General features: G+C 34.5%; 1 protein-coding gene across 2 annotated transcripts; it reads left to right on the top strand.

Annotated features, from left to right (window-relative positions):
* The first annotated feature begins 989 nt into the window (after positions 1–989).
* On the top strand, positions 990–13,695 carry LOC132736515 (frataxin, mitochondrial-like). Of its 2 annotated transcripts, none has more exons than XM_060723652.1 (5): positions 990–1,135; positions 7,113–7,216; positions 8,112–8,229; positions 11,373–11,470; positions 13,486–13,695. In XM_060723652.1, exons 1-5 carry the CDS (start codon positions 1,043–1,045, stop codon positions 13,628–13,630), a joined length of 558 nt encoding a protein of 185 aa, XP_060579635.1. In that variant the 5' UTR covers positions 990–1,042; the 3' UTR covers positions 13,631–13,695. The 2 variants fall into 2 exon arrangements, with proteins under 2 accessions (XP_060579635.1, XP_060579636.1); XM_060723653.1 differs by lacking the exon at positions 990–1,135 and adding an exon at positions 1,186–1,263.
* The last annotated feature ends 235 nt before the right edge of the window (positions 13,696–13,930 follow it).

Raw genomic sequence — 13,930 nt, 5'->3', positions numbered from 1 at the left:
ATTGAAGTTAACCACTTGTTATCCCCACTGAAGTAAACCACTTGTTATCCCCATTGAAGTTAACCACTTGTTATCCCCATTGAAGTTAACCACTTGTTATCCCCACTGAAGTAAACCACTTGTTATCCCCACAAGAACCAGTACTCTGCATTTCTTGTTTTTTTTAGTTATTGCCCTTTGTTAATTTTCATACTTTATTTTTGTCCGAGCCATTTCTCCTAAAGTATAAAAGCTATGGACTTGAAACTTCATAGGATGATAGATCTCATTAAGAAGAAGTGCAGCTCACAAGAACCAGTACTCTGCATTTCTTATTTTTTGAGTTATTGCCCCATGTAAATTTTTATACTTTATTTTTGTCCATGACATTTCTCCTAAAGTATAAAAGCTATGGACATGAAACTTCATAGGATGATAGATCTCATTAAGAAGAAGTGCAGTGCACAAAAACCGGTACTCTGCATTTCTTTTTTTGAGTTATTGCCCTTTGTTAATTTTCATACATTATTTATGTCCAGGCCATTTCACCTAAAGTATAAAAGTATGGTCTTTAAACTTCATAGGATGATAGATCTCATTAAGAAAAAGTGCAGTGTACAAGAACTGGTACTCTGCGCTTCTTATCTTTGAGTTATTACCCTTTATTTATTTTCATACCCCACTGAAGTAAACCACTTGTTATCCCCATTGAAGTTAACCACTTGTTACTCTACCATCTAGGTTGCACTGGATGTGCATCCAAAGTCAAATTTGATCCAACATGATTTTCTTTGGACAGATTATATAGTCTATTATATGATAAATTTGAGTTTGACTATGGGGAAGGGGACCAGAATTCAGATGCATATTCTAGTTGTGGCTATTCCGTGGCCTAAGTTAAGGGATTCTGTGTAAATTATTTTTACTAATGATTTATGTGTCAATATTTACGGATTTACATAATTTGGTATGTGACAGAATTATTATCCCAAAGGACCCAAGATGACAAAGATATTTTAGCAGTTCGTGCTCACTTTATATTTTGACAACAACAACAACAAAAATGTTGCGACTGAAGTTTAAGCCGATTTCATGGTCTAGAGTCGTTTACAAAATAAGAAAATCCGTTACAGAAAAGACATATAGTACAATAGCGGTACTCACATTTGCTTTTTAGATACTTTTCTTTATCTAGTTCTTCACTTTCACGGTTTTCATATTATGTCTAGTAATCGGATAGTTACGGTATCTGGACGTTTCACCCTCAAAACCCTGGTCTTTTCGGTACCTTTTTTAAATTTGATAGATGTAAAGTAAATACAGTGGCAAGTTATGAGTTATAATATTATATACAACTCATACTTGCAAAGACATTATATTTTTGTTATAAAGAAGATTTTTTTTGTCTCAAGGTGATTCCGCTGTGTCAGCCATGTTTGTTTTTCACTAAGTGGGTCCAAAGTGAAAGTAGGCCAAAATTCATATAACAATAAAGCTCACAGTGTAAAATGATAAACCATTTGAAAGTATACTTCCAGGTCTAATATTGTTGTAATTCAGCTTTGTCAGCCATGTTTGTTTGTTTTTTTTGTCCAAAGTGAAAGTAGGCCAAAATTCATATAATAACAACAAAGCTCACAATGTAAAATGATGAACCATTTGAAAGTACACTTCCATGTCTCTGTTTTAACCCTTTCCCACATGAGCATATTGTGAAAAATGGCCGTTTTCAGTGAAAAGCCTCCTGTTACAAGTTCAAACTGCTATGAAACTAAGAAAAATGCTTCAATACTAATCAAACTTGGCACAAATGTTGACTGGACCATTGCCTTTGTAAGGACATGCTCAGTCTTAAATTTCCTGTTACCATGGCAACGAGGGGACATCTCAAAATTGCCAAAAATCACTATTTTGCCTCGATTTTTTCCATCAAAATTTATTTCAAAGTGCTGCAACTTCTCAAGGGATTGAGATAGAGTCAAAGGCTTTTCAGCGTTGGTTACACGTTACCTTATGATCGACCTGGGGTCATTTTCAGACTCTTACAAGTCCAAAATTTTCTTGGTGATGAGGGGGACTCTGTCCCCTTCAAACCCCCTGATGTATCTTCTGGATGGGGGATGGCGCTGAAAAAGTGAGCACTTTTTTTAGCAACATTTATCAAACGAAAACATGTGTTTGGGGCCCAAATAGGACATTTTTTCACTATTTCAGGCCTAAAAAAGGGGGGGGGGGGGTCGAAAGTGTGTTGTTTCGCGTATATATGAGGTAAAGGGTTAATGACTATTATAAACAAAAATAAAAATGATAACAATAAGAATATGTACCTTGAATTTCTGAAGACCAAGTACAATTTGTGCACATTTCATGAATGGCAAAATCGCCTTAAATACAAATATCCTGGCTACTTATGTTTTATACATGTGAAATTTTTTCAATGTTCAAGAGGAAGAATTAGCTTCAAAAAGAGGGAGATTTTTTAATGGATAATAGACGTAGAAGGAATTTTTGAAATGAAAAAGAGGGATATCTTATTAGCTCACCTGTCACAAAGTGACAGGGTGAGCTTTTGTGATCGCTTTTCGTCCGGCGTCCGTCCGTCGTCCGTCCGTCCGTCGTCCGTCCGTCCGTAACTTTTACTTTAAATGACATCTCCTCATAAACCACTAAGCCAATTTCATCCAAACTTCACAGGAATGTTCCTTTGGTGGTCACCTTTAAAAATTGTTCAAAGAATTTAATTCCATGCAGAACTCTGGTTGCCATGGCAACCGAAGGAAAAAACTTTAAATATCTTCTTTTAAAAATTCATAAGAGCTAGAGCTTAGATATTTGGCATGAAACATCTTCTAGTGAGTGTCTACCAAGTTTGTTCAAATAAAAGCCCTGGGGTCAAAATTGGCCCCGCCCCGGGGGGTCATTGATTTTCCCTATATGCATATAGTAAAAACTTAAAAAATCTTCTTTGAAAGAACCCAAAGAGCTAGAGCTAAGATATTTAGCATGAAATATGTTCTAATGGGTGTCTACCAAGTTTGTTCAAATAAAAGCCCTGGGGTAAAAATTGGCCCCGCCCCGGGGGGTCATTGATTTTCCCTATATGCATATAGTAAAAACTTAAAAAATCTTCTTTTAAAGAACCCAAAGAGCTAGAGCTAAGATATTAAGCATGGAACATGTTCTAATGGGTGTCTACCAAGTTTGTTCAAATAAAAGCCCTGGGGTCAAAATTAGCCCGGCCCCGGGGGGTCATTGATTTTCCCTATATGCATATAGTAAAAACTTAAAAAATCTTCTTTTAAAGAACTGAAAGAGCTATGGCTAAGATATTGAGCATCAAACATGTTCTAATAGGTGTCTACCAAGTTTGTTCAAATAAAAGCCCTGGGGTCAAAATTGGCCCCGCCCCAGGGGGTCATTGATTTTCCCTATATGCATATAGTAAAAACTTACAAAATCTTCTTTTAAAGAACCAAAACAGTTAGAGCTAAGATATTTAGCATAAAACATGTTCTAATAAGTGTCTACCAAGTTTGTTCAAATAAAAGCCCTGGGGTCAAAATTGGCCCCGCCCCGGGGGGTCATTGATTTTCCCTATATGCATATAGTAAAAACTTAAAAAATCTTCTTTTAAAGAACTCAGAGAGCTATGGCTAAGATATTGAGCATCAAACATGTTCTAATAGGTGTCTACCAAGTTTGTTCAAATGAAAGCTCTGGGGTCAAAATTGGCACCTCCCTGGGGGTCATTGATTTTCCTTATATGTTTATAGCAAAAACTTAAAAAATCTTCTTTGAAAAAACCCAAATAGCTAGAGTTAAGATATTAAGCATGAAACATCTTTTAGTGAGTGTCTACAAAGTTTGTTCAAATAAAAGACCTGGGGTCAAAATTGGCCCCGCCCCTGGGGGTCATTGATTTTCTTTATATGTGTATAGCAAAAACTTAAAATCTTCTTTGAAAAATTCCAAATAGCTAGAGTTTAGATATTAAGCATGAAACATCTTCTAGTAAGTGTCTACAAAGTTTGTTCAAATAAAAGCCCTGGCCCGGCCCCAGGGGTGTCATTGTTTTTAACTATATGTGTATAGTAAAAACTTAAAAAAAATCTTCTTTTAAAAAGCCCAATGAGCTAGAGCTTAGATGTTTAGCATGAAACATCTTCTTATGGATGTCTACCAAGTTTGTGCAAATAAAAGCCCTTGGGTTAAATTGGCCCTGCAACGTTGGGGGGGTGGGGGTTGGGGGCCTATATACAGGTGAGCGACCTCAGGGCCATCATGGCCCTCTTGTTTTTTTAAAAACTTGTTCTAAGAACAAATTCAATATTTAAAAATTTTACAGGAGAAAGAGGGAGTCTCTCGCTTAAATAGGGAGAGTTCACATGTATGAATACAGTACATTATTGGAAACTTCCCAGTGAAAATAATTATTAATGGTGGGATAGTTTATATCATGGAGCTATATGTCTGTGTTTATATGTGTTAGAATTATTGGCTATATATATCTACATGTATATTTGCATAAATATATTTGTATTATAAAATTTTAAAATAGCTCATTTAAATTATAAAAGGATATTGTTTATAATATTTTGTTATAATTATAAGAACAGGTTAGGGATCATTAGGTAAAAGAAGTGTGAAAGTTGTATAATGCTTATATCTTTATCTATATATATATTTATTAGCACCAGTCAGGGCTACAGATAACATTTTGTATATATTGGGTGATTACCCCTTGTTTTGTGATCTATTGGGTTTTTTCTATTTTCTTAAAGTTATTTCTGTATTTTTTACCCTACCCTCTCTAACCAATTTGGGTTTTAAAGCACGAGTTTATGTATTTTACCCCAAATTTCTGACCTTCATTGTAGACTGTTGTAGGTTTTGTATGGCAATAAAAAGCTACTAGCTACTTTGCTTTATGGTTTATTGGCCTAGGAGATTTCTAAGCTGCCTGATATAATTGAAAGGTTAAAACTGTCTGAAACAGTATGATCTGCCTAATGTACGGCGTTCAAGTATAATTTATGTCATTACGCACCAGTACAAATGTACTAAGAATTTATTTACTTTTTCTTACCCTTAGTTATTATTTCTATTGTGTTTTTTGAAATTTTAATTGGGTAATTACCTAAATACCCATGTTATTTGCAGCCCTGGCATCTTTATAAAGGTGTTACTCATACTCTTAGCAAGTAGTGAAATTTGTTGAGGAATGTATCCAGAAGGACTGGGAACGATATGCCAATGGTGAAATTGACAGTGCTATGAAAGTCTTACATACTATTTAACATTTGTATGGAACTGCTGAGTATTCCATTTAAACTATTAATAAAAATCTATTAAAATAAAAAATCATACATTTGTGCATATTTTTATCCCCCGCCGAAAATTTTCGGCGGAGGATATAGAAATAGTCTCCGTCCGTCCGACCTTCCGTCCTTCCGTCCGTCCATCCGTCCGTCCTTCCGTCCGACATTTTTGTCCGGAGCATATCTCTAAAAGTATTTGAGTTATCAACTTGAAACTTCATAGGTGGATAGACCTCATTGAGGAGGAGTGCAGTGCACAAGAATGATAACTCTACCTTGCATGATTTTTGAGTTATTGCCCTTTGTTATTTTTCAAAATTGATTTTTGTCCAGAGCATAACTCCAAAAGCCTATGAGATATTAACATGAAACTTCATAGGTGCATAGATCTCACTCAGGAGGTGTGCAGTGCACAAGAATGATAACTCTACCTTTCATAATTTTTGAGTTATTGCCCTTTGTTATTTTTCATACCTAATTTTTCACCTGAGTGGAGCATAACTCAAAAAGTGTTTGAGATATCAACATGAAATGTCATAGGTGGATAGATCTTATTGAGGAGGAATGTTGTGCGCAAGAATGATAACTCTTCCCTATACAATTTTTGAGTTATTGCCCTTTGTTTTTTTTCATGCTATTTTGTCCAGAGCTTATCTCAAAAAGTATTTGAGGTATCAACTTGAAACTTCAAAGGTGGATGGATCTCATTGAGGAGGAGTGCAGTGCTTAAGAATGATAACTCTAACCTGCATTATTTTTGAGTTATTGCCCTTTGTTATTTTTCAAAATTAATTTTTGTCCAGAGCATAACTCAAAAAGCCTTTGAGATATCAAAATGAAACTTCATAGGTGCATAGATCTCACTCAGGAGGTGTGCACTGCACAAGAATGATAACTCTACCTTTTATAATTTTTGAGTTATTGCCCTTTGTTCTTTTTCATACTTAATTTTTCAATTCAATTTTTTTTCTCAAAAAGTATTTGAGGTATCAACTTGAAACTTCATAGGTGGATAGATTTTACTGAGGAGGGATGCAGCACACAAGAATGATAACCTACCCTGCATTATTTTTCAGTAATTGCCCTTTGTTATTTTCAGCCATCAGTATTCACATAGGTTTCAAATCTGTAATCACTATAGCCATCAGTTTTCATTACCAAAAGACCTCTTAAAATGGAATTATTCCGCTCTACTTCATATACGTTCTTCCAATGAGCAAACACATTCGGCGGGGGATGGCCATGTTGACATGGCTCTTGTTGGCATTTTTTATTACAACAAAAATGTCATATTTTAATATTAGTAATTACAAAATTATGACTCAAAAATATGTTTTCAAAAAAATGGCTGTTTTCATTGAAAAGCCTCCTGTTACAAGTTCAAACTGCTATGAAACTGTATAAAAATACTTCAATACTGATCAAACTTGGCACAAATGTTGACTGGACCATTGCCTTTGTACCAGCATGCTCAGTCTTAAATTTCCTGTTACCATGGCAACGGGGGACATTTCAAAATTGCCAAAAATCATATTTTTGCATTGATTTTTTCATCAAAAGTGATCTCAAAGTGCTGCAACTTCTCAATGGATTGAGATATAGTCAAAAGCTTTTCAGCATTGGTTACGTTAAGATTAACCTTTAGCCATTTTTTAGCCTCTCACAAGTTCAAAATTTTCTTGGTGATGAGGGGGCTGCTGACCCCCTTCAGTAAATTTGATACTTTTATTTCTGATATATGACCACAAGCCAATACACATATACAGAATATACATTCAAATGATACATTAATTATGAAAATATTTTCTTTTTTAGTTAAATCAAGTTGATGTCAGTAAGTTACATGGACGAGTTGAGTTGCGTGTACCTTCTATCAGCTGTCTGGACAAATGTAGAAGATATTTTTCCTCTGATGTACTGTAAGTACTTTGAAGCATATTGTTCAGAATAAATAGTCAGATATGAGGCAGGTTTTAAATTCTTTATATATTCAAAAATGAGTTGTTAAGCTGAAAAGATCTAGATATTATTTCACAGAAATTAATCAAATGATTCTTGGGTGATCATCTACCAACATTGTTCAAATGATAAAAAAAAGAAGAAAAAAAGATGGGGAGGCATATAGTTTTTGAATATCCATCCTTCTATCATTCCGCCTTTTGTGTTTAGTCCATTGTTAATTATGTATGGATGTTTAAATAATTTTACATACATGTGGAGTACATTTAGACAATGTATTGTGCTAAAGATCCAGGTCTCTAGCTCAAAGGTTAAGGTTATACTTTTAACATCATAAGAAATATTTTATATAAGTTCATTGATGTTCATGTCCAGTCACCAAATTTGTCATTTGTTTGAAAATTTTTATGCATTAATGTGTTGGACATGATGAGTATGTACCATGCATAAGAATTAGATCTCTAACTCTTAGGTCAAGATCACAATTATATGTCAAAAGTCATAATAGTAATGGAAATAAGTAGTAAAGGTACACTGATGGCTGTACTCTGTAAACCCCCATCCCAATGCTCAATGAAAGTTATATACATTTTGCATGGCCCATAATACTGGAGTGGAATTTGAAGAAAATATGTAAGTCCTTTGTGAAATTTATCCAATAGAAATCTTTCATACCAAACATCTCTGAGTGTTTCAATGTTTTAGTAAATTTGATATCATTTACTAAGAAGTTCATCAATTTTAAGCAAGTTAGTTTCTTCAAATTTGATTTATTTCATCACACAAGACTAGATCAGCAAGGCTATACCCTTCATTTATTTCAATATATTATTACAGTTACTATATTATTTTCAGGTTAAGTGAATCAGAGTATGAAGTATTAGCAGATGAGACTCTTGACTCACTAACTGAAATGTTTGAAGATTTACCTGACAAGTTTGAATTGGATCCAGATTATGATGTAACTTTCAATGTAAGTACAAAGGTATTTTGAATTTGTCCGAGGACTTACTTAAATTGTTTTATTACCTGATACCTTATATAAATGTAATTTGGTATTTTTTTACTGTTTTCTGAAATTCTAAGGCAAACTGGTGACAGGTCAATAGTTTTGACTGTTTCCCTCGCATGCTCTGACATCATAAAGGATTCCCCCTTGAAGCATACATTGATCTTGATCATAAACCAGATGTGATGTGACATAGTTAAAAGATTGATAATTGAGAAATTTTAATAATTAACATATTTGCAAAACTATTTTCTTGTTCCTTTTTAGCTCACCTGTCACAAAGTGACAGGGTGAGCTTTTGTGATCGCTTTTCGTCCGTCGTCCGTCCGTCGTCCGTCCGTAAACTTTTACTTTAAATGACATCTCCTCATAAACCACTAAGCCAATTTCATCCAAACTTCACAGGAATGTTCCTTTGGTGGTCACCTTTAAAAATTGTTCAAAGAATTTAATTCCATGCAGAACTCTGGTTGCCATGGCAACCAAAAGAAAAAACTTTAAATATCTTCTTTTAAAAAACCGAAAGAGCTAGAGCTTAGATATTTATCATGAAACATCTTCTAGTGAGTGTCTACCAAGATTGTTCAAATAAAAGCCCTGGGGTCAAAATTGGCCCCGCCCCAGGGGGTCATTGATTTTCCCTATATGTATATAGTAAAAACTTAAAAAATCTTCTTTTAAAGAACTCAAAGAGCTGGAGCTAAGATATTTAGCATGAAACATGTTCTAATGGGTGTCTACCAAGTTTGTTCAAATAAAAGCCCTGGGGTCAAAATTGGCCCCGCCCCAGGGGGTCATTGATTTTCCCTATATGCATATAGTAAAAACTTAAAAAATCTCCTTTTAAAGAACCCGAAGAGCTTGAGCTTAGATATTTGGCATGAAACATCTTCTAGTGAGTGTCTACCAAGATTGTTCAAATAAAAGCCCTGGGTTCAAAATTGGCCCCGCCCCAGGGTGTCATTGATTTTCCCTATATGCATATAGTAAAAACTTAAAAAATCTTGAAAGAACCCAAAGAGCAAGAGCTAAGATATTTAGCATGAAACATCTTCTAATGAGTGTCTACCAAGTTTGTTCAAATAAAAGCCCTGGGGTCAAAATTGGCTTGCCCCAGGGGGTCATTGATTTTCCCATTATGCATATAGTAAAAATTTAAAAATCAGTTTTAAAGAACTCATGGAGCTAGAGCTTAGATATTTAGCATGAAACATGTTCTAATGGTTGTCTACCAAGTTTGTTCAAATAAAAGCCCTGGGGTCAAAATTGCCCTGCCCCAGGGGGTCATTGATTTTCCCTATATGTATATAGTAAAAACTTAAAAAATCTTCTTTTAAAGAACCAAAAGAGCTAGAGCTTAGATATTTAGCATGAAACATGTTTTAATGGGTGTCTACCAAGTTTGTTCAAATAAAAGCCCTGGGGTCAAAATTGGCTCCGCCTCAGGGGGTCATTGATTTTCCCTATATGTATATAGTAAAACTTAAAAAATCTTCTTTTAAAGAACTCAAAGAGCTAGAGCTAAGATATTTAGCATGAAACATGTTCTAATGGGTGTCTACCAAGTTTGTTCAAATAAAAGCCCTGGGGTCAAAATTGGCCCCGCCCCAGGGGGTCATTGATTTTCCCGATATGTATATAGTAAAAACTTAAAAAAATCTTCTTTTAAAGAACTCAAAGAGCTAGAGCTAAGATATTTAGCATGAAGCATGTTCTAATGGGTGTCTACCAAGTTTGTTCAAATAAAAGCCTTGGGGTCAAAATTGGCCCCGCCCCAGGGGGTCATTGATTTTCCCTATATGTACATGTATATAGTAAAAACTTAAAAAATCTTCTTTTAAAGAACTCAAAGAGCTAGAGCTAAGATATTTAGCATGAAACATGTTCTAATGGGTGTCTACCAAGTTTGTTCAAATAAGAGCCCTGGGGTCAAAATTGGCCCTGCCCCGGGGGTCATTGATTTTCCTTATATATGTGTATATCAAAAACGTAAAAAGTATTCTTTGAAAAAACCTAAATAGCTTGAGTTAAGATATTAAGCATGAAACATCTTCTAGTGAGTGTCTACAAAGTTTGTTCAAATAAAAGCCCTGGGGTCAAAATTGGCCCTGCCCTGGGGGTCATTGATTTTCCTTATATGTGTATAGGAAAAACTTAAAAAACATCTTTGAAAAAACCCAAATAGCTAGAGTTTAGATATTAAGCATGAAACATGTTCTAGTAAGTGTCTACAAAGTTTGTTCAAATAAAAGCCCTGGGGTCAAAACTGGCCCTGCCCCAGGGGTGTCATTGTTTTTAACTATATGTGTATAGTAAAAACTTAAAAAATCTTCTTTAAAAAAACACAATGAGCTACAGCTTAGATGTTTAGCATGAAACATCTTCTTATGGGTGTCTACCAAGTTTGTTCAAATAAAAGCCCTTGATTAAAATTGGCCCTGCCGGGGGTAGGGGAGGGCAGATCATTGTTTTTCATTTAAAGTGTGTACATCATGAAATGTCTTCTTATAGGTGTCTTCCAAGTTTGTTCAAATAAAAGCCCTGGGGTTTAAACTGGCCCCGCTCCGGGGGCCTACATACAGGTGAGCGACCTTAGGGCCATCATGGCCCTCTTGTTTCTTCTGCAAGTACATGTACTGTTAAAACATTAATTGATCAGGTAATAAAACAGTTATTTCATTTGTGATTTGGGAACAGTCAAAAAGTTGTCCCTCAGTGTCAGGGAGAGTGTTTTGAACTGTTGCCCAGTTGAACAGTTAAAAAACTATCCCCTCCACCTCGGGCCAACAGTGTGACTGTTCCCAAATCACATATGAAATAACTGTATACTGTTAAATTTGGCGTAACCCCCCCCCCCCCCCCCTCAAGAAAAATAGGTAATCTTTAACAGGCTTTGCAGATGTTCCTGAACAACAATCAGTAAATTATATTTCAAACCTTTCAGGTTAATATTTTTTTTTCCATCAATACACTCGGACAGTGTGTCATATTCAATGATACTGCTTAAAGGACTTTAATGAAAATTTCATAATTTATTAGTAATGAAATAATATGTATGATTACATTCTTACTTGTATATATAAATATGTATGTGTTTTTGCTTTCAGAGTGGTGTTTTAACAGTGAAAATCGGCGGTAACTGGGGAACATATGTTATCAACAAACAGACTCCAAACAAACAGATATGGTTCTCTTCTCCTATTAGGTCATCATTCTATAATTTTCTTCCATTTTGGTTTTAGTTTTTCAAAGAATAATTTCTAGCTCTTGTTACAGGCAGATTATCATTCCTGTTGCCCTCCAGAAACTTTAACATCAGCCATTATCTTTTATTTCTTAATGGAATGTCTTAATACTTTGATACAACAACTCTTTGGACAAGATCTTCAAGTAGTCCAGATTGAACTTGACCTTGATCTATAAATAACCTTGAAGGTCAAATTATTGTTCATGTAATTGACCAAGTTTTTACATAAATTGGCTATAACTTTGTACTTGATGCATGGATTGTCTTCATACTTGTGCACAACAGTCCTTGGGACAAGGCATTAAAGAAGATTTAATTAACTATAATTGGCTTTAACTGTTATCTTTGAATGGATTGTCCCCACACGAAGATACAAAAATCCTTTTGACAAGACCTTCAAGTAGACCAAATAGATTATGACCTTTACTCGTCAATGACCTTAAAGGTCAAGTTACTGAATTTTGCTTGATTTTTGCTATAATTGGCTATAACTTTGTTATTTTTTTAAATGGATTGTCTTCATACTGGTACACACCTTCATTAAGTACAATGTTCTAAAGAAGATCAATCTCAGTTTTACATTGACTCATAATTGACCTTGTCCATGAAGGTCAAACTATTTTTATTGTACTGTTTATTGCTAAAATTATCTATAATTCTGTAAGTATTGAATGGATTCTCTTCATACTTGGGCTAAACATTGGGACAAGACATTACAGAAAATTTATTTGAACTTGACCTTTATTGGACCTTGGCACTAAAGGTCAAATATGTGAATTTAGCTACTATTGGCCATATCTTTGTTATTTATGGATTTGATATGTAATTATGCTAAATTACACTTATAACAAAAATGGCATGTTAAGATATTCAAAGATGAAATTGACCAGTAAAGACTTTGATTGTCAAGGTAAAATATTGAATTTAGCTTTGATTGTCATAGCTTGTTATTTATTTACAGATATAATTTATACTTAGACAAAAGACCCCTTATGACAAAACATGTAACATGGGCGCCTCTGGCGGATTGGTCAAGGTTTTTACTTCAAACCACTTGCCACTCACTGCTGTGGGTTCGAATCCCGATCAGGACTTCTTTCATGTGAGGAAGCTATCCAGCTAGTGTACAGAACGTTGTAGGTTCTACTCAGGTGCCAGTTTGATCCTGTAAAAATAATGCTGGAAAGTTGCCATATGACCTATATTGTTACTGTGAAGTTAAACCAATTGAATATGTGGGGGGGGGGGGGGGGGGTTCAGCAGAATTCAGGTCAAAGTTTTTTAGTCTTAAACAAGTATTTGTTCAAAATTATGATCTTTATATGGTGTGTGTGGCAGCTGTAAACATTGCACTGTACTTCACTTGTGTTGTTATATTTTTTCTGGTCCTTCTTCTCGATATTTAAATCAAGCACAATAAGTGCTGTAAATTGAGTACAACTCAACCTGGTACTAGGGGGCATCAGGGATGTTGCACTTTTTCAGTATCCTCATGTACAGACTCAGTCAAACCAAATCTGCAATTTTCCTGTATTTCTGTTGCTTATAATGCTTCTGAGGGATCACCCTTTTTCCAGATTAGTATTTTTACTGTGTTAGTGAAAAGATTTTGCATATTATCAGGGAGAGATTGTTATGGGACTTGTATGGTTAAATGACCATTTAATTACTAACACTTTCAGAGCTAGGAAAATATTCTGTGAATAAATTATCAGTTGGTTTATTAATGTCTTTGTCCAATACTATTCTTGATGCATTTATATGTCCAATTTATTATCAATTAAGAAATAAATTACTTGAGTGTTTTTTGTTTTTTTTTAAGTTTTTTAGGCTTTGGTTCAAGTTTAAACCCTGGCCAGCCTGCATTTCCATTCCAGTCTAGTTAAGTATTGTAATATCTGGGTCACTTTAATTAATGATATAATGCTAATTGCTTTAGTCAGTGATTTCAATGTTTTTTTTGTTGTTTTCAGCGGCCCAAAGAGATACGACTTTGTAGAAGGGATATGGTTGTATAATCATGATGGCAGTAAACTTCATGATCTACTAAATGAGGAAATCTCACAAGCTATAAACCATCATATAGACTTCACAATCTGCTCTTATGGAAAAAGATAGATGCCTTATTTTCTTACCTGTTTAATTGGTGTCATATTTTTAATAAATTGTTCATTTTCATTTGACATGCTGTACATGTTTCCTAGTTTTAAGCTTATATTTGAATATTTTGTATGAAAGTACAAGATTGCCAAAGGTTTATTTAATATTTTACAAGTAGAATTGCATAGTGGACGTCTACAAAAATTATTGATAAAAATTGGTAAAAAATCCGGTTTCCAGCACATTTGGACCTAAGACTTACCCAAAATTTAATCATGTTTTTTTAAAATTGTCAAACCACAAACCGGCATCTAAAAG

The sequence above is a fragment of the Ruditapes philippinarum genome, unplaced genomic scaffold, assembly GCF_026571515.1.
Source record: "Ruditapes philippinarum isolate M1 unplaced genomic scaffold, ASM2657151v2 ctg625_1_1_1_1, whole genome shotgun sequence".
In the NCBI taxonomy this organism is placed as follows: domain Eukaryota; kingdom Metazoa; phylum Mollusca; class Bivalvia; order Venerida; family Veneridae; genus Ruditapes; species Ruditapes philippinarum.
This window is presented reverse-complemented; position numbering and strand designations above follow the sequence as displayed.